Source organism: Pinus tabuliformis, chromosome 1_1 (assembly GCF_031772625.1).
Source record: "Pinus tabuliformis cultivar Carrire ecotype Pingquan chromosome 1_1, CPIR1, whole genome shotgun sequence".
Lineage (NCBI taxonomy): Eukaryota > Viridiplantae > Streptophyta > Pinopsida > Pinales > Pinaceae > Pinus > Pinus tabuliformis.
In genome coordinates, this window is record NC_142297.1 from 439508660 (window position 1) to 439530205 (window position 21546).

Consider the following 21546-nt stretch of genomic DNA (forward strand, 5'->3'; position numbering starts at 1 on the left):
CTAACAGGTACTCGACCAGACATCATGCATGCAGTGGGAATAGTTGGAAGATTCCAAGCCAATCTAAAGGAATCACACCTTCATGCAATCAAAAGGATTTTCAAATATCTTCAAGGAACATAGAATTTTGGTTTATGGTATCCTAGAGATACAGATCTTACACTTCATGCATATACAGATGCAGATTGGGCAGGAAGCATTGATGACAGAAAAAGCACTAGTGGTGGTGTATTCTATATGGGTTCCAGATTAGTATCTTGGTTCAACAAGAAGCAAAGTTCAATTGCATTATCTATAGCTAAAGGAAAATATGTGGCTGCTGCATCTTGCTGCACATGACTCCTTTGGATGATGCAAACATTGCAAGACTTTCAGATCACATGTATTCCACCCATCTCCATTCTATGTGATAATACAAGTGCAATCAGTAGTTCAAAGAATCCAGTCATGCATTCCAAGACCAAGCACATACCCATTAAATATCATTTTCTACGTGAACAAGTGCTTGAACAAAAGGTCAAATTAGAGTATGTTCCCTCCAAAGAACAGGTTGTTGATATATTCAACAAACCACTGCCCAGAGAGATATTTGAATATCTCAGACAGAAGCTGGGAGTAGTTGATGCATCATCTTGCGGTTAAAACTTATCTGTTTCAGAGAAAAGTGGTTATACGTGAGTTCCATGAAGCATATCTGTGTACATATGTCATTTTCTGTGGATACAGTCGCGTATATGTTGGTTTGAAGGAAAAATAGTGGGCTAGACTCAGGATGAAAGGAGTCTGATATGGGTCTCACAATGATCATCTGGCACAGGGGGAGCATATACTTCTAATAATGCATTGTTGGCATTATATTAGAAGATCTTGGTACAAATTCACAGTTGTTTTTTCAGGTGGAACATGCTCAGGGGGAGATCATGGTTCGGTCTAGATGGTGATTGACAGATGCTACTGATGATAGTTGCTAATAACTATCATGGTATTGTTTTAGATATTTGGTCTCTATGTCATGTATATCTTTTAATGTCAAGGTCATGAAACGACCTATTTTGTTTCCCCACTATGCATGGGATGGATGATGTAATGTTCTTGTTTTGACATGTATAAACATTTGGTATATCCCCACTTGGTTGGGAGATGGATGTATGTATGAGTCATTGGCGATAGGAAGGTCATTTATGTATGTATAGAGTCATGTTCTTCTTTTAGAACATCTTTTTGCAGACCTTGCTTATATTCAGGGGAGCATGGACTCGAGCATGGAGCTCAACCAGCACATTTCAGCATATCTGAGAATTCAACATCTACTCAGGGGGAGCATAACCCTTTACCCTTGATGAAAAAGGGGGAGAGTGACTTGGGGTTGCCATCAAGTCCAAAGGGGGAGATTGTTGGCATTATGACGCAAATTTGGCGTTATGAAACAGGTGTTGTCCTTGATGGCAACTCACTCAGATGACAGATCATAGCTCAGACTCACAGAATGAAGAAAGAGAGGTATACGCAGGTTCCTCATTAACCAAGCCGCATGTACACGTGAGTTTGCAGACCAAAATGCATGTATGGCTTACACACACACTTTCACGGAAGGAAAGGTGCGTACATGTTGGAAAACTTAGTTTTGGTCCGTGGTATTTCTTCCATGGTATTTTGATCCATGGTATTGGTCCAAGGTAACTTGTCCAAAGTGTTGACCCCAAGTATTTGGTCCAAGGTATTGGTTCTAAGTGATTTTGGTCCATGATATTAAGTAAGGCCTAACACTATAAAAGGAGGAGAAGATCATTAGGCAAAGGCACTCATGCATTGAATATCTAATGAAGAGCAAGATCTAGAATACAAGTTATTGGGTTATGGTGCACAGCTGGATCTGAATCAAGGAGGAACCTTAGCACATGATGGGTCAAGATCTTAAGACTTGAAGTGAAGTATCTTTGTGTGTTTTGATCTTTTATCTGAATAACTAGCGCATGTTGTAGACTATAAATATGATGATCTGGGTATAACTGAAGTCTGGAATTGTTGTAAAGATTAAATCATCATTTATAGATCGGTACGCAGGTTACCTTAGAAAAGGCGCGTATACACTTTAGTTCTACATATCAAAGCAGCGTATACATCTTAAATTTGATTTGCAGATCTATACACAGGTTCGCCTTAAGAAAAGTGCATATGCATGCAGGTTCGACACATTGAAGTAGTGTATACCTCATAAAATATGCTTTATCTACTTCTGGTTGTTGTTACAGTGTTCTGGGTTCTGGTTACTGGTTCTGGTTACTGTATTCTGGTTACAACATTCTGAAAAGTGATTGATTGATTCAGTTGTGGTTGGTGCAAAGGAGATTGGTTGATTTAGATGTATTTGATGTTTGAATGATGTTATTGATGGATCCAGTCTGAAAATTTATGAAACGTGGTCCCTGGAATAAAAGAGAAGGTTGTAGACTTCTGTAGGCCAGCACCTACGTACTAGTAAACATATGAGCTAATACAAGCGCTAGGGGGTTGTAGATCCCTTCCAGGAGAAGCTGGAGAACGAGAGAAGGTTGTAGCCTTCTGCAGGTAGAATCCTGCGTACTAGTATAAGACTGCACCAATACAAAAATTTTAAAAAGAATTTTCCTATTAAAAATAAGATAGAGACGATTGGAATAGGTGGTTTTCACCCACATTGGGTTTCCACCTTATATCTTGTGTTCATTTGTGAGTAATTGTTTGTTCTATTTTACTACACCTAGTTACTGTTTATATGGTTCTGATGCACTGATTAAAGATCAACATATGAAAAATTAACTGAATCATAAGTTTGCAGGATATAAGCTAGTTTTCTTAAATACAGTTGCGTATACACGCAAGTGCCATTAACTGAAGTAGCGTATATGAATCTGAGTATGGAAATGAAATATTATTGACTTGCTAATACTGATTCACCCCCCCCCCCCCAAGTATCATTTCCAACACCTTGCTGCCATGCATCCCATAAGCTTTCGAACAAGCTTCCGAGCCCTATATACTCCTCGAGCTGACAGATCCTCCTGCTGTAGGATTTACATAATCTTCTCTTTTACCTGTTGTTAGTGTGTATAGCTAGTCTAGCATTCCTAGCTCATCCCTATCATCTACTAGTTCCATGAACCTGGGTCCCTGATAGGGTTCTAGGGGTTGTATCACCCTCATTCCTTCTTCTTCAAAGATCATTAATTATTTCTTTAGGTCGATGACAACATAGTTTTCATAGGCCCAGTCAGTCCCAAGAAGCATTGTATATGGGTCCTTATCACTCATTATGTCAATTACTTCAAATTCAGTGTATATTCTTACTCCTGCTACATCCACTTCTACGTTTTCTAGCCTTCCAATGGGTAGGATACAGTATTGATTCACCATTCTCAATTGTCTCTGTGAATATTTCAGTTGCGGCTTCCCCGTTGTGTCCAATGTTTTCCTAGGAAGGATGTTTATTTCCAATCCTAGGTCCAGCATCGTGTCCTTGATTTGGAATCCCAAAATGTGAGCGTTGATTCGGAATTCCTTGCTGCTTCTCTTCTTATTTCGTCGCACTCTTCTGGTATGTTTTTTCGGTAAGTTGGCAAATGGTCGTTCCACTTCCCCTTCCTCCTATGACAATGCTTATTTTAAACTTTTTCACAACTCGTTTAACATGTATTCATCCTCAATGATCTGTGGGAACAACTTAAACCATTCTTCTATCTGATGAGAATTGTTGAGTGTGTGGTTATTATGTCTCTGATTTTATTTTATCTTAGTCATTCCTTCGAACAATTTAGCTGCCTCATGATAATACTATTTTTGTCCCTTAGGCTGGTATGATTTCTTTGGGGATGTTTCCTTAACGATCAAGGGTGCATCCACCGCACCTCAATCTTCCCCCATAATCTTTCCCCCTCTTATAATTATATTTATATTGGTTATGGGAAGACCATCATCTATACGAGGTTCGATGTTAACCAGGTTAGCCCCTCCCTGTCTAGTCCTTTCTGCCCACTTTACGATGAGTTCTTGACAATCCTCGGTGGCCTGTGTATTTATTCTGCATCGTGAACACCACAGTCTCCTAGGAAGCAGGCATTCCTTGGCAATGTGCCCCTCTTGGTCACAGTTGTAACACTTTATGATACCTCTTCCTCCCGTTCTTCCTCCTCTCCCATTTCCTTCTCATCCTCCCCGGCTGAACTCATTGATTATGAACGTTGACATGTCCATCCGTTCTACTAAAGCATACAATGGCCTACATTGGTCAGTGTGATGTATTGTAGATGCACAAAAATCACAATAGTTTTTATTAGGGACGTTGGAGTAATTTTGTAGTATTAGGCACATCCGTAGTAGATGTCCATACATCCTACATATTTCACAATATTCCTGATTTTTTTGACCGGGGAAAGCTCCTTGCACTCCCACTGCTGCAACTCCTGTCATTGGTGGGTTTCCTAACGATTGTACAATCCCCACAGATGATTAATTCCCCGCAACCTTGAACATTCTGTCGCGACATGTCCCTCCACCATGCAATGCATGCACCATACGTTGGGTCTGACTGGCCAAACCGGTTGGAGATCCTTCAATTTCTCTGTTAAAGTTGCAATCTGATTTTGAAGGCCCATAATCGACAGATCCTGCAATCCTGTCCCTCCCCAATATTCATGCAGATAACTGGCCATAGCCTCTCTACGTGACGCTTTCTCTAAAGCATCCTAGAGAGTCCCAATCTTCTGTTGCATCAATGACATCCTTGTAAGGGGTAAGAGCGCCTTGATGAACCAGTCTCTCTAGTGATTAGGATCTAGGGTGTAACTCAACTTAGCAATGGCATCCTTAAATCTTTGCATTAGTTCCCAAGCAGTTTCGCCTTCCTTCTGCTTGATTTCCCATAGCTTCGATAGCCCTTTCTAGTCAGTCTAAGGTACTTTGAATTCCTGCACGAACTCTCTCTTGAGCTCATCTACTATGGGATTATGGATCTGTTCCCCCCATTTTGTAAACCAATGCAGATCTCTCTCCCTTAGCATGGTCTGGAACTCAACTATTTTGACATTGTTTGGTGTTTTTCGTGCTCTCCATATTGCTTAGAGATACCAGTGTTATTCTACATCTTCATTTCCCCTACTCGCAAACTCTGGGTATCAGGTAAAAGATCCCACCATGTTTATTTGAGTATGTGTCAATAACACAAATCCCTTGGTTCCAGGCTGCTGAGATCCTTGCAGTCCCAGATTACTAATACCACTAGTTCCCCTGTTATTTATTGTATTGAAACTGGCCTTATATTTCTTGTGCACGCTGTGTACTCGTATTGCTTTGGCTAATTTAATAACAAATTTCTCCGGATTATAGTAAGGCACTAGGGGAAGGTTGGGAGGAATACTACCTGTACCTTGGGGATATTGTTGCTGACTTCTTGTGGATGTTTCTCCTTTGACAAATAACCTTCTCATGACGTTGCCCATTTCCTCTTCCCTTTCCTCTTTGCGACTGCTCGGCATTTGTTCCTCCGCTATCCTTCCGGCAACCTGTAAGGAAGGATCCCCTTTATCATTTTGGATCTTGTCTTTCCAATCACCATTCCTGTCATGTCCTGAATCTTCTTTTACTCTTCCTTCCTCTTGTGGGTTCCCTGACACCACTCTTACTTGGTGGGGTCCCATTTTTCTCTTCTTCAAAGTATGAACCACTCTTGCTTTCCACTTGTCAACTAACAACACTCTCCTCTGTGCCCTAACGTCTCTAGCTTTGCACAACCCTTCTACATCGATTCCTTTAGCAACATCTCTATTCCCCAACTGGTAGCATTCTACCCATAGGTCCTTCCCCCAATACTAGGGTTTTACGCTACCATCTCCGTAGTAGGTGAGGGCAGTAGTCCTTCTTCTACCATGAACATTTTAATCCACAACGACACTTCCCTCACTAACCTTCCTCTTAACCTGGACCCGAACACCGCTTCCGCCCTTAAGAAATATTTATAACTTTCTGTGGCAAACTCAACTATATAGCCCTCCACTGTAGTCTTTACCCAAAATTCGATTTCCCTTGTCATATCATTGTCTAATTGCTGGAGCGATATAAGGTTTGAGAAAGTCCAGCTATGATGAGCTGACATCATCACCCCCGATCAATTTTTCTCTTTTAGCCTTCTTAACCAATTGTACAAGTCTTTTGGGAACTTGCACCAGAAGATCTCGTACTGGTCACTAGCACCCTTAGCATACAAAGTCTCTTCGCTAACTTTCACAATCGGTTGACCCCTTTGAATAGCTTGTTCTGCTATAAATTGATCTACTATGTTATTCCACCAATCTTTAATCTCTTTCTTAAATATCCTTGACACCATGTTCCGAACAAGTTCTTGTAACTTCTGGTTCCGGCAATGGAACCATTTGTTGACACAAAAGTGTCATTAGGGGGAGGCCTTGGGTTCAGCCGCGGAGGGCCAACAATGGCTTGTTGTAGTGTAGGACAACGCCAACATTTTCACCTTACCCAAAGGGTAAGGAGTCTCACCCGAGGCGTGCCACAACCAAAAATAAGAAGGGTTCACCATGGGGTCAAGGGTATATCAACCATCAATATGTAAACAACATCATACACACATTCGGGACAACAACATATTGTTCAACACTATGAAGCTACCACATATATAGACTTGTAGTATATTTAAAATTTTAGTGGGTCCATACATCATAAGTAAACACATACATTGTACTCAAGAACCAGTCCAGATATTCATTAATCTTAAGTCAACATAAGAGAAATACATAGTACATCAGGCTTAGCAATAGGTGACTACAATAAATACCCGATTACAGGTTCTAACTACCTATGAAAAACTCAAAGGTTCAACCCTTAACCTGGAGGTTCTGCTCATCCGCATCCAGGCATTCCTGCTCCATCACACTGCAACCAACCAACCCCTTTCTCCTTACGGATTTCTCCTTTTTTATCCCTTCTACCACTTGCACTACTAGTTCTCGCTCGGATATTCTTTCCCTTGCCTGCCTCTCATCCATCTTGTCCGCTCGACTTCCTCTACCTTCTGCTAACACTTTGTCACAACCATCTTGCAACTTCCTGTTCCTGCCTTCTACCCCAGCTGTCTTCACCACAACCTGATCGTTGTTGTCACCACCCATTTCCTCTTCATTCTATGGAAAGCCAAAATAATCAAAATCTTTTAAAATCAAAACAAAGGCCCCAACACACATAGGCCACCGACCCCTGCAATTCGTACAGACACAAGTAAAGTTGCAGAACCATCACCATCAGAAATGATCTACATACCTGCAACAGTTCCATTTCATCATCAAGTACAAGAATGGCAGCACCAATAATGTTGCAGACTGCCTCAGCCAATCGCTAGTCATAGTGTTGACCATTATGCTTGACCCTTGTGGACATGAGACTTTATAATGGACACATCCTTACATGATTGATTCTGAATTTGACACCACATACCGGATGCTCCTGGAAGGTAAGAAAATTCCAAATATTCACCTCCAAGACACCTTGTTATGCCACCTAGAACACCTTTGTTTTCCTTCAAGCAAGCTTTCCAAGATTATTTGAGAGGTGCCCTATAGTTGATTCATTAGACATTTTGGGATAGATAAGACAATGGCAGTGTTGCAGAAGTGTTTTTATTGGCTAAAACTTTCGACAGGATGTTGTGAAGTACATCATATCCTACACTTCCTACACAATTGTTAAACTAACGATCAAGAAGCAAGGCCTATATACTCCTCTGCCTACTCCTAGGCAGCCTTGGGAATCCATATCCATGGATTACATGTCCATCCTTCCTTCTACTACACTTCGCGACAACTGCATTTTCGTGGTCATCAAAAATTTCTCCAAGGTGGCCATTATGGCAGCCTGCAAGAAGAGTATCACAACAAAAGCCATTACTAAGCTCTTCTTTGAATGAGGGTGGGTACAGTTTGGGATCCCACATTCCATTATCTCAGATTAAGAAAGTAGGTTCCTGAGTACATTTTGGTCAAGTCTTTGGTCGATGTTGGATACCAAGCTCACTAAGTCCATGGCCTTCCACCCCCAAACTGATGGCCAAATAGAGGTCGTCAACAAGATGATCATGCACATTTTGTGCATCTACAAATTGAACCATCCATGCACATGGGATGAAATCCTCCCCTTTGTCTAGCAAAACTACAATAGAGTTCTCCATAACTCAACTGGCCACAGAACCTTATAGGTGGTGTTGAGATTATAGCCACTATGTCCCATTGATGTGGCCATACCATGTTGAAAATGCAACAAGAAATTCCTAATTTAATTTTTCCTTCATTAAATTAGGAGAAATTCAAATTTCAACTTCAAAAAAATATTTTGAGGAATTTAACTAAGGTGATATGGCACGTATCACTCATTTAAATCAGTAAATTTGAGTTGGATATACTTGAGTTATGTTTAGTTATGATTGATTGTTAATTTCTGGCAATCTATTTGAGTTAATTTGAGTTATTTTGAGTTTTACTAGTTCTAAGTGATAGAGAACTAGTGCAGGGTCCAGCAGTGTGGTGTGTACCTCAATGATCAGCTAGTTAACTCATCATTTAGCCCAAAATAATTGTTGCATGCAGACAACTCTAGTTACCCAATTGAGATTGGAATTCAAGGGAAGTGTATTATCAGTTGTAGACAATTCCAAATTGTACAGGTGGTGCATGCACTCAAAGAAGGTACTACAAGGATTGTGCGGTTCTGGATGGGGAATTTCCCTAATTAATAGGGGATAATTCCTAATTGAAAAGTTCAAGGAAATAGGGACTTAAGAAGGCATGAATTTGGTTACTTATTGGCGAGATCTAGCTTGTGAAGCAATGAGATAGATTATACTAGTGCCGAGGTTGCTCAGGCTTGCGAAAGCATTGTATTTATTCTCTATTTTCTTACTAATGTAATACAGATAGGAAGGGATATTGAGCAGTTTCTTTCCCCTAGATAAATATCTGAGGATATGTGATTGAATATTATCTCATGTTTATGTTGTGATTTCTTGATTAACTAAATTTGCTTTCTGTTGATTAATAGAGTAGATTCAAGTCTTTTGTTTTAGTAAATTGCATTAGTAATTTTGAATCTACAAGGAATTTCTACATGGTATCAGAGAAGGAATCACAATGGGAGAGAATAATTTGAATTTGTCTTTGCAGGTGAATCGAATTTGCAGGATCATTCTTCGGAGCTAGCAGGATGTCTTTCCATGGCCTAACACTCGAGTATGACCTTGAGTGTAGCTTAAATTATATTGCTTGCAAGGACATGATGGAGGTAGTGTTGGAAGATAATGAGCTGAGGAATTCATAGATAATGATATCCCGAAGCCTTCAACATCTGATGCCCAAGATCTAGGCGATTGGAAGAAGTGTGTGGAAAATTCGAGGAGGACCATATTAGAGGGAGTTTGAGATCATATTGTCTTCAAATATCCATAGGAAAGAGACTCCATATGAAATGTGGCAAGCCTTGACAGAATTGTTTCAAAACAACAATGACCACAGGAAGTTGGCACTGAAGGAAAAGCTTCGAGGATCAAGATGGAAAAGGATGACACAATACCATAGTACCTGAGTAGGTTAACCCAATGTTGGAATGGACTTGGAAGTGTTGGTATTACAGTTGTAGAAGATGATCTCATAATCCTAGTCCTTCTAGGCCTTCCCAAGAGCTGGCACAACTACCAAGATTTTGTAAATGGGAGGAAGAAGCTACCAAATTAGGAATGCCTTTGGTATGATTTGGTACATGAGGAGATAAGGTGAAGTACTAGAGATGGGACCTCATCCAAAGAAGTGGAAGAGGACTTTTCATTAGTCAAAAAAGGAAATAATTCCAAGGGAAAGAAGTCCCAAGGTGAAGTTGATTCCAGCTAAGAGGGAAAGAAGAAAGACATGTCCAAAATCAAGTGTTTCAGCTATCATGAATTCGGGCACTATGGCACGAAGTGTTCACACAAGAAGGAGAGAAAGAAGGAGCCTACAGTAGTAGCAACGAGTGAAGCTTTGGCTTCATAGTTTCATCTTGATTTCACCCTCATCGAATGCATGTTGAGCATGGTGATGGGTAGTGGGTGGTACTTGGATAGTGGTGCCTCATTCCACATGACGAGGAATAGAGAGTTTTCAGTGAATTGGAGGAGAAATATCTCCAAAGGAACATTGATTTTGGAGATGATGGAAGGTTCAGTGCTACCGGGATTGGTACCATAACCTTTCAAAGGGAGCGAGGCTCCCCTCTCAGGCTTAAGGATGTGATGTTTTTTTTGGGTCTAAAGAAGAATCTAATCTCTTTTGCAATTTTAGAAGACTATGGTTACGATGTGATATTCATCAAAAGGAAAGTATTCCTAAGCCACATAGCCAGCGGAAAGGTAGAGCAAATCGATGCTCGAGTCAAGAACCTATATGCACTTGAGGTAGAAGATGCATGTATATCTTTGAGGAGAAAGGAAAGGGTTAGAGACTTGGTGGTTGAGAGGGAGCATGATTTGCCTCTCAAAATGGAGCCTCAAGAAGTCCTGGAGCAACCACAAATGGAGAAGCAGAAAGGAGGCAACCTAGAGACATCCACTAAGGTAGAGACCTCCAGTAGGGGGAGAGTTCGAGCCAAGTGAGTAGAGGGAGAACATGCGACCATATCTCTAGGTGTGAGGTGGTGTGATGTGAATCCCTAATCCAAGAGTTTGAAAAATTTGGGCAAGGTCCATTGAGGTGTTTTTTGTCTCGTGGATCATTAAACTTGCTACAGGGACCCACAATATTCAGTATTAAGAGAACCAGTGTTAGTCAGATACTGAGGAGTGTAGAGAAATGTCGACAACAAGGTAGGAGGCTCATTACCAGAGTCACTAACAACACAGTATTCCAAGTAGACAGTTGCAGAATGATTCAATGATTTTTTTTTTTTTTTTTTTTTTATGTAGGCTTCCTAGTTGCAAATGTTGCAGTAGCAACAACAATAGAGAGAAGTGTTTCATGCAATACATTCCAAAGGCATTGGATTGACGTAGATGTGAATCCCTTTCTTGCTGAGAGGGAGTGTTGAAAATGGAGCAGGAAATTCCTAATTTAATTATAAGAAAGTCAAATTTCAATTTCAGTAAAATACTTGGAGGATTTTAACTCAGGTGATATGTTACTTGTCACTATTAAATCAGTTAATTCAAGTTGGAGACACTTGAGTTGTGTTTATTTATGATTCATTGCTAATTTCTAGCAATCTATTTCAGTTCGTTTGAGTCATTATGAATTTAACTAGTTCTAACTGGTAGAGCACTAGTGGAGGGTCCAACAATGTGATGTGTGCCTCGGTGATCAACCAATTAAATCATCAATCAACTCTATTCCAGTCCGAAGTTGACAGGGCTAACATCTTCATATAGCACATTCAACACATCTGAGAGTAGGTTTATGACATATTGGACAAAGTCAATGCTAAGTACAAGAAACGTCATCATCAACGTTGCGTGCCACGCAAGTTCTAGGTGGGCGACAAAGTTTGGTTACATTTGCAGAAGGAGCACCTCATTGGGCCCACCACAACCTTCGCCCGCTATGATATGGTTTGTACACCATCACCAAGGTTGTACAGGAGAATGAATTGGAGCTAAACATTCCATCGTTCCTTGGCCTCCACCTAGTATTCAATATGAATCGACTGCGACCATACTTTTCCCCATTGTTGGACACATCTAACATTGTTAAGTAACTGACACCAACATAGCTCAAACCAGTTTGCATCCAACAGGCTACCACTGACAGAATCATGAACACACAAATCAAGAACACTTGCCAGCAGAGGATACAACTATATCGAGTTGTCAAATAAGGCCAACTCCTTCACCAAGGCAAGTGGTTCACCAGGGACTAGGTTCAACAAAAATTTCCTCACTTGATGAAGGATATACACGTGATTGGGACCGTTGCTTCCTAAAGGGGGGTGACTGATTAAGGTGGATATTGGTGGTCATCCACCTATTCCACCTAGACCTCTAGCCAGTTTCATCATTTTCCTTGATTATAGCAACATTTACTATTTTTAGCAGCTTTTTAGGTCCTAAACTTTTGGAGTTGTTTTGACCCCCTAAACGGCGTTATCTTGAGATCTGCAGCTGGCCCTAATCATAGGAAGGGGCCTGCCACAAATCCTATAGTGCTCGGAGAGATCTTTCCAATGAGGTATCGTATGCACCAAACAAATATCATATGAGCAAGTTACGAACCCGGGAAGTTGGTTTCCCAACTATTGCCAACGGGGCACACAAACTCTTCGTGTTCCATCTCTTGGGGTTAGGGTTTTAGTTGTTTATGGTTTCTCTTTGTTTTTCAATAATAAAAAGGTACTTGAGCCTCATTGTAACATAGTTCACAGACATGTATACGCCGCATGTCTTCTTAGATATAAACTACCATCGACCAAGCTAGTTATTTCCATTTTGTTTGTAAACATATTTTAGTTCTTTGATATTAATGAAATTAAGATTTATTTTTGTTGCATCTCTATATTTATGTTTATATTTGTATTTTGTTGCATTCCTGCATAAGTCTGGATCAGACCTACTAGCTAGGTAGTGGGATTTCCTAAAATCCTTCCAATTAGGCCTTATAGAGAAACGATTTTCCTTTTTATAAACTTGGGGGATGTTTTTTGGCCTTCCTATTTTGTGGCTGCAAACATTGAAGTTGTTTTCTACCAAGGCACTAGAACAATAAAGCATTTTCTGTGTATATTGGCCCAATTATTTGACTCAACTAGCATCCACGTATTTTGTTTTTTATGATCCATTTGCCTATTGCTAAACCTCTCTATGTATACTTTGATTCACGTGAATTACAAGTATATGATTTTTTTTGTGGGAAAAGGAAGTCCATTTCTATAATTACTATTTTAAAGTGATCATATTTTAAATTTTTTAGGTTTGGTTTTTTGGGGGCTATATAATTGCTCAATTTTACTTAAAATACAACAAGAATTTGTTGGATCACAAATTTGATTTGTGAAATCTACATAATTGGAGTGCTTTAGGGGTTTCTCATGCACTAAATCCATCTATGCATTTAAAAACACACTTTAAACAACAAAAAACCATAATTTCACCAAAAAAATTATTGTTGGATTTCGATTAAAAAACGGAATAAAGAAGAGTTTCACTAATCATTTAAAATGTGTTTAGATATTTAGGGATTTATGATCAGTGAAATATGAATTTTGTAACTATTTTGTTTTATTAAATATAATTCATGAAACTTTGAAAATCAAAAGGTTTATGAAAAACATTCAAGCAATAGAAATGAGGGCATTAACCATCTCTTAATTCTTACATTTGAGAGAGTTATTCTCCCCATTTTATTAATTTAAAACAAAATGATGTTTGCTACAATGTTTTTAACTATTTAGTCATCAATATTTTATTGTTAATCATTGTTTTCATTATTAAGTTCAAATTGAACTCTACTATATTCACAAAGCAATGTTTATATATAAAGATTTTAATGTTTTGGAAAATGGAACTCAAGAATATCAATGTTATTATGTTAACCTATTACCTTATTGGCCCTCTCCTAGTTTATTCATTAGCACTTAACTCTTTAATCTATTCATTCTATTTAGTCATCAAGACATTAAGGTTCTAGCCTCTAACAAATTAACCTTATAAATCTAAATTAAACATGAACCACTAAGATATTAACCTCAATCCATTACTATGAACCCTTTAACATCTAAGCCATTATCCCTTAAATCAATATGCCAAATTAACCCCAACTATTAATCCATTAATCCCTTTACAATTAACTTATTAACCAACACACCCTCTAACCACTAATCACTAACTCACCATCCGTCTCACCATTAATCAACTAACTAATTCATATGCCTTACTCATTAACCCATTAATTCTTTAACTAATATAATTAATTATAAATATTTACAATAAAACATAATAAATTATAATTAAATATAATTATCCAAAATTAAACTTATTCACCCCGTAAGTTCCTCATCGACAAAACTTTTTGACATTATCCATCTAAGAATTCAAACGACTTCGTTGTAATTGTTAAATATCTATCTTTTAAATGGTTTTAAAGAAATAATATTAAAATCGTAATTGAATCGTTTTCTCTTTAAATAAAGTGTTTGATTGGATAGGAGTGTGCCAAAGTCTTTGATAATAATACAGGAAATATTTCTTCCGAGTAAACACCAAACATACATAAAGATAACCACATAGGGTTGCAATATGAAATCCAACTCCCTTGGCAAATTTGTACTTGTGATGCCTCGTCTAGCCCTAATCTGTCGGTGTAATCTGTGTGTGTGAGTGCATGTATCTGAGGGTCAGGGTAGGAATTTCAAATTTAAAGCACTTATTAATGGTTTTTTGGATTTTAATTTTCATTTAAAATTTTTATTTTAAACATCTTATCACATAGCCAAAAATTAGCGATTTTTAATGGACAAATCACCATGTTGTCACCAACTTTATGTCCCTCTCTGCCAACTGTTTCCATAAACTAAAGATAACAAAGTAATCATCCATCACGAAAAAGCTATCTCCATGCGACTCAACGCGCGAACAGTGGTCTCCATGTGGTGTTGTCGGTGGCAAGATGCTTCCCCTCTTTCACCCACGAAATTCACTGGTCCCTTCATTTGATGGGTAGTCTGACGTGTTATGTTGTCGGTGATCATTGGTCTTCACGTGGTGTGGTCAGTGGCGAGATGCTTCCCTGTTTCACACACTAAGTTCCCAAGTCGCTTCCTTTGATGAGTAGTATTTCGTGACACATTATAACTCCTCTTTCTACCTTTGAATTAGGGTTTCCAAATAGGAGAAGGAGCTCTGGTTTGAAACAAAACGAAATCGTTGCAGTTTTGCTCTTAACAGATTGGGAGAGAGATACACAGACATACCAAAGTCGCGCTGGAACTTGGAAGCAGCTGGTAGCCACTCTGCACTTGTGAGATCAAGACCAACCAGACGAGGAATCTGAAAATATTAAGATTACCAAACCCTGCTTCTAACTTGGAAGCGGCTGGTAGGCTCTTCACACTTGTGAGATCAACTGGATCCAGGTTTTAATCCCAATCTCTCTCATACATTTCATCTTTGTTTTTTCATTGTGTATTCCATGGCAAATCCGTTGGCATCGTCGTCCAACTCGTCTGGCAACAAGGCTCCCTACCAGGTCTTTATCAACCACCGCGGGCCGGACACCAAGTTATCCATCGCCGCCCATCTCTACAATCGCCTTCATGATGATTTAGGATTGCAAGTGTTTCTGGACAAGGAAGAAATGGAGAAGGGGGACTTCTTCACTTCTCAAATAGCTGCGGCTATAAGAGATGCCTCAATCCATATCGCAATTTTCTCTCTTCGATATGCAGAGTCTGAGTGGTGTCTCAATGAGCTACTACTTATGTTGGAGTCCATGCAGTCGGGCCGGTCAACCATTATTCCAATCTTCTGCGGTGTTAACCCTGCTGACCTTCGATGGACACTTGGCAAAGATGGAGTGTACGCTAAAGCCCTGGCCGACCTCGAACAAAAGAAAACAACCGACTCCCAAACGCATCAAGAGAAGCCGCGTTACCATCCCGACATCATTGAAAAATGGAGAAATGCTCTTTCTAATGTTTCAAATATAGACGGTTTCGACCTGGAAGGAGCTTATAATGGGTGACAACTCCATCTCTTCCTGTTCCTCTTTTTATATTGTTTAGTTTCATAAGTATATGACAAATTATTTATGTACGCTTTGCTTACTGCTAATTAGTAATTTGTTTGTGAATATTAATTCAGTGTGGAGTGGCGACTGGTGAATGAGGTCGTGCAATTGGTATTGGCAAAGGTTAAAAAGCCGCCACTGGACGTGTCCAGATATCCAGCAGGTTTGGATCAAAAAGTAAGAGATTTTGAAGAGTTATTGAACCAGCAGCAAATTGGGGTAACTAGAGTTATAGGAATTTTGGGGCTGGGAGGGATTGGCAAAACCACACTTGCTAAAGAAATCTTTAACCGTGAAAGATCAAATTACAGGCAATCTTGCTTTTTATTTGATATCAGAGAAAAGTCTTTAACTACCTTACAGAGTGACCTTATAAAGGACTTGACTCAATTGAATGAACAAATACGGAGCACTGATGAAGGTAAAGGAAATCTCAAACGAAATCTGTCATCCAAACAAGCTCTCATTATTTTAGATAATGTGGATCATTCTTCGCAGCTTGATGCATTACTCTTACCAGCTAAGGATGCCCTTCATCCCAGTAGCTTAATTTTAGTAACGTCTCGCGATAAGCAGCTTCTTATAAACAATGATATCAATGAGTCAGCCATTTATAAGTTGGAGTGTCTCAATCAGCAACACTCCCAAGAACTCTTCTGCTTGCATGCCTTTGACCAGCCTCGTCCAGTGGCAGAATTTGAGGTACTGGTTAGTAAGTTTGTTGATGCGTGCGGTGGATTACCGTTATCTCTCACAGTGATTGGCGCGCATCTTCGTGGAAGCAGCGATCTAACTCTCTGGAGAGCCCAATTGCTCAAAATCTCAAATATGCTTCCCAACGATATACAAAGCAGACTCAAAATCAGCTACGACAGCCTGGATGATAACGATAAGCAAATATTCCTAGACATTGCATGTTTCTTCCTAGGAGAAGACAGGGATACTGCCATTCAAATATGGAAGGGACTGGACTTGGATGGATGGCTGGGCCTTTGGAATCTACAGAACAAGTGTCTCATTGAGCTCGACAGCAAAAATAATATAATAATGCACGACCATCTTCGAGACCTGGGCAGAGATATCGGAGAGAAGAATTCCCCGTATCGTTTTTGCCGCCTAACGCAGAACATTCTTGACAATCTGCCGGAGAAATTAATCGTACGTATTTTGAAACATTAACATTGGTTTTGAAATTAGTGTTGTGGTCTCAATATCGTAATTCTTAGGTTTTGCAAAGATATCAATATTGTTTCTAACAGTTTCCAGTCAACAATTTAGGTGCGTGGAATTAACATGGTTGAAACGCCGGTGGAAAACCGTGCGGAGCTGGGCGATCTTTTCCGTGGTATGCGCGGGTTGAAGCTGCTTAGAGTTGAAGGGGATTGTTTGGAAGAAAGCATATTCAAGGCTGCACGGTCACAACATCTCATATGCCTCAGATGGGATAGATGTCCTTATTCTTCCCTCCCTCCCTGGATTCCAATCGAGCGTTTAAGGGTTCTGCAACTGTGCAGGTCGGCAACATTGAAAATACTGTGGGAAGATCATAATATTCAGGTATATATAGTAATTATTTAATCGAGCTTGTTCTTCCCTTATGAAATGGCTTTTGGATATATTCCATCTTGGTAGACCACCACGTTTACAATTGACATCCACGGCCCCAACTCACTTTTGGAAAATTTGTGAACATTGCAGGTACCTTTATACTTGAGGGAGTTGAGTATTATTGACTCTGACCTTTTAGAACTTCCAAAGTCCATAGGTAAGTTGAAACAACTCGAAAAAATTGTCCTTAAATCTGAATTTTCTACTCTTCATCTGGAAACTTTGCCAGATGAATTCTGCCATCTGCAGTCTTTAGAGCACCTGAGCTTAATCAACTGCGGTTCAATGAAGTCGCTGCCGGATTGTTTTGGCAATTTAACGAAACTCCAACATATTGACCTGTCCGGTAGTGACCAGTTGAATATGCTTCCAAATTTCTTTGGGAAGTTATGTAACCTCCGACAGATTGATTTTTCCAGATGTTGTTCATTAAAAGATCTTCCAGATTCCTTTGTAAACTTGAGGAACCTCCAACAGGTTAATTTCTCCTACTGTACTTCATTAAAGGGGCTTCAAGATTCCCTTAGGAATTTAAAGAACCTCCAGCATATTGACTTGTATTCTTGCAGTAAATTAGAAAAGCTTCCAGATTCCCTTGGGAATTTAAAGAACCTCCAGCATATTGACTTGTCTGGTTGCAGTAAATTAGAAAAGCTTCCAGATTCCCTTGGCGAGTTAAATAATCTCCGACGTATTAAGCTCCATTTTTGTGGAAAACTAGAGAAGCTTCCAGATTCCCTTGGTGAGTTAAAGAACCTCGAACATATTGATTTGTCTGTTTGCTATAACTTAAAAAGTCTTCCAGATTCCCTTGGTGAGTTAAAGAACCTCGAACATATTGATTTGTCTTATTGCCATAACTTAAAGAAGCTTCCAGATTCCTTTGGGAGGTTAAAGAACCTCCGACATATTGACTTGACTAGAGTCTATGAATTAGAGAGGTTCCCAGATTCCTTTGGGGAGTTACAGAACCTGCAACGTTTGGTTTTGCGCAATTGTCGAAAGTTGCAGATATTTCCTGAAACTCTTGGAAAGATAAGTTCCCTTGAATGCTTAGACCTCCGACATTGTCGGAAAATTGAAGTATGGCCTCCCCAAGTCTCATATAACCGGTCATTGCTAAAATTATTTTTATTTGGTACAAATTTAAAAGAATTGCCAGGTGCTATCGGAGAGCTAAGTGATTTGCAAGTTCTGCATTTAGGAAGCCAATTGAAACGTCTGCCCGATAACATCGGTGACTTAAGGAGCTTACAGGAATTGGAGCTTTCTGGTTGCATTCAGTTGAAACATTTGCCGGATTCCATTACATTGTTGACCCAGCTGAGAGAGTTGAAAATCAAGAATTCGGGTTTAGAGTACTTACCATCATGCCTCGTGGAGCTGAACAGTCTTCAGCGGTTGGAAATAGAGGAGTGTCCGTTGAGTGAACTGCCACTCAGAAAAGTTGAAGGGGGAATAGTGTTGAATAAAGTGGACGCTTCCATTGTCAACTGTATGTTTGGGCTAAAATACTTAAGACTGTGCCGGACAAACATTTCAGGGTTATCATTTTGTGAAGGCCTTTGCCCAAACCTTCAACATCTCAGCATTCTTAGATGTGATTTTTTGGTGGAGGTTGTAGAATTGCCAACAACACTTATAAAGCTAGAGTTGAGCGAGTGTTGTACATTGAAGAAAATAGGACTTTGTGGTCTTGAAAGGCTCGAGAAATTCCAACTCGTAGCATGCGACACAGTTGAGGAGCTGCCAGGTCTTGAAACTTTGGTACGTCTGAAAGAGCTGAAGGTTAACTGCCACTATCTGAAAAAATTAGACGGGTTGGCGCAGTTGACAGAACTTCAAGTGCTAAACACGGAAAAATGCTGTTCGTTAAAAGAACTTCCAGGTCTGGAACATTTGACTTTGTTGAGGGAGCTTAAAGCCAGTGGGTGTCGGAAAGTGGGGAGCATAGTGGGGTTGGCGCAGCTGCCAAAACTGGATGTGCTAGACATGGAAGATTGCTCTGAGCTGGAAGAAATTCCGGGTCTCGAACATTTGACATCATTGAGGAGGCTTAATGCCACTCGTTGTGGGAAGTTGCAGAGCATAGAGGGGTTGGTGCAGCTGACGCGACTTGAAGAACTAAACGTGGCTAACTGCTGCATGTTAAAAAAAATCACAGGTGGTCTCCAGCATCTGACAAAGTTGAGGAAGCTTAATGCCTGCGGATCTGGAAAACTGCAGAGCATAGAGGGGTTAGCGCAGTTGACAGGACTTCAAGAACTAAACGTGGCAAACTGCTGTGAGTTACAGGAAATCCCAGGTGGTCTCGAACATCTGAAGTCGTTGTGTAAGCTTGATGCGAGTGGCTGTGGCAAAATGCAGAGCATGGAGGGATTGGCGCAGCTGACAGGACTTGTACAACTAAACGTGGCAAACTGCTGTGAGTTAAAGGAAATCACAGGTGGTCTCGCACATCTGAAGTCGTTGTGTAAGCTTGATGCGAGTGGCTGTGGGAAACTGCAGAGGATAGAGGGATTGGCGCAGCTGACAAGACTTGAAGTGCTAAAAGTGGCAAACTGCTGTGACTTAAAGGAAATCCCAGATGGTCTCGACCTTTTGAAGTCGTTGTGGAAGCTTGATGCGAGTGGCTGTGGGAAACTGCAGAGGATAGAGGGATTGGCGCAGCTCACACGACTTCAAGAACTAAACGTGGCAAACTGCAGTGAATTAAAAGAAATTCCAGGTGGTCTCAAACATCTGAAGTGGTTGAGGAATCTTAATGCGAGTGGCTGTGGGAAGCTGCAGAGCATAGAGGGGTTGGAGCAGCTGACAGGACTTCAAGTGCTAAACGTGGCAAACTGCAGTGAATTAAAAAAAATTCCAGGTGGTCTCAAACATCTGAAGTGGTTGAGGAATCTTAATGCGAGTGGCTGTGGGAAGCTGCAGAGCATAGAGGGGTTGGTGCAGCTGACAGGACTTCAAGTGCTAAACGTGGCAAACAGAAGTGAGTTAACAGAAATCCCAGGTGGTCTCAAACATCTGAAGTTGTTGAGGAATCTTAATGCGAGTGGCTGTGGGACGCTGCAGAGCATAGAGGGGTTGGAGCAGCTGACAAGACTTGAAGTGCTAAACGTGGCGAACTGCTGCGAGTTAAAAGAACTTCCAGGTCTGGAACATTTGAGATCATTGAGGAAACTTAACGCTGGTGGGTGTCGGAAACTGCAGAGCATAGGGGGGCTGGCACAGTTGACAAAACTTAGAATGCTTGACGTGAAAAACTGCTGTGAGTTAGAAGAACATGGAAATCTGGAACATATGGGGTTGTTGAGGGTGCTAGCAACAAAGCATTGCGGGAAACTGCAGTTGCTGGGTAGGGGAGGATGGAAGTTCCTGCGGCAAGGACGGAAGAAAGGTCGGCGGGCTGTTGGAGTAGGGAAGCGGCTGCGACGCCGCTGGAAGAAACAGACGCTTCAAAATGAAAGGTCAAAAGCAAATATTGGGATCAGAGTACGTCATTATTATAATGTTCACCGGTGGCCCCAGAATGGTCATTGCAGTCTGTGAACCGCAGCTAAACGAAGCCCTGTAATTGACATTTTCAAATATGAGTTGTTGCGATATCTCTTTATAGCAGCACTGTTAGTGGGTTTTTCCATTTGAAAAACCCATTTTCGAATATGGGTTTTTCCGAATTCTCACTCCCAGAGGCAAAAGTGGTGGGCATTTGCGCGGAAAAAAATAAATCACGTAGTTTATTGTGAAGTTAAATCTTTGTTCTGTAATTTGCACTAGCACATACCAAAAAGTTTGGAAGACCAAATTTTTGAACGGTTATAAGGTGAAATTTGAAAGTTTCACATTCAAACAATATAAAGTTATAAACATGTTCGATTACTTTTTAAATGAAATTAAAGTGATTTTCTTCTTTACTTTTTAAATGAAATACGTCATTTCATTGACATTTTGATGTATTTCAATCATTAACAGTTTCATTTACCTTTATTGAATTGTATATATTTTTAATTTGGTGTCTCATTTTCTTTTATGATATTTAAGAAATACAATAAAATGTTTATATATATATATATATATATATATATATATTTAATTTTTTATATTTTTTTGTGTTATTATAATGCTAAAAATAATTATTTAAATAAATTTAAGAAATCACTTATAA

At 39.9% G+C, this 21546-nt stretch overlaps 1 protein-coding gene across 1 annotated transcript; it reads left to right on the top strand.

Moving 5' to 3' along the window:
- Positions 1-14823: 14823 nt before the first annotated feature.
- Positions 14824-21252, top strand: LOC149213616 (uncharacterized). Its single transcript, XM_089392062.1, has 4 exons — positions 14824-15724; positions 15848-16931; positions 17052-17330; positions 17472-21252. Exons 1-4 carry the CDS (start codon positions 15177-15179, stop codon positions 20928-20930), a joined length of 5370 nt encoding a protein of 1789 aa, XP_089248188.1. The 5' UTR covers positions 14824-15176; the 3' UTR covers positions 20931-21252.
- Positions 21253-21546: the final 294 nt, after the last annotated feature.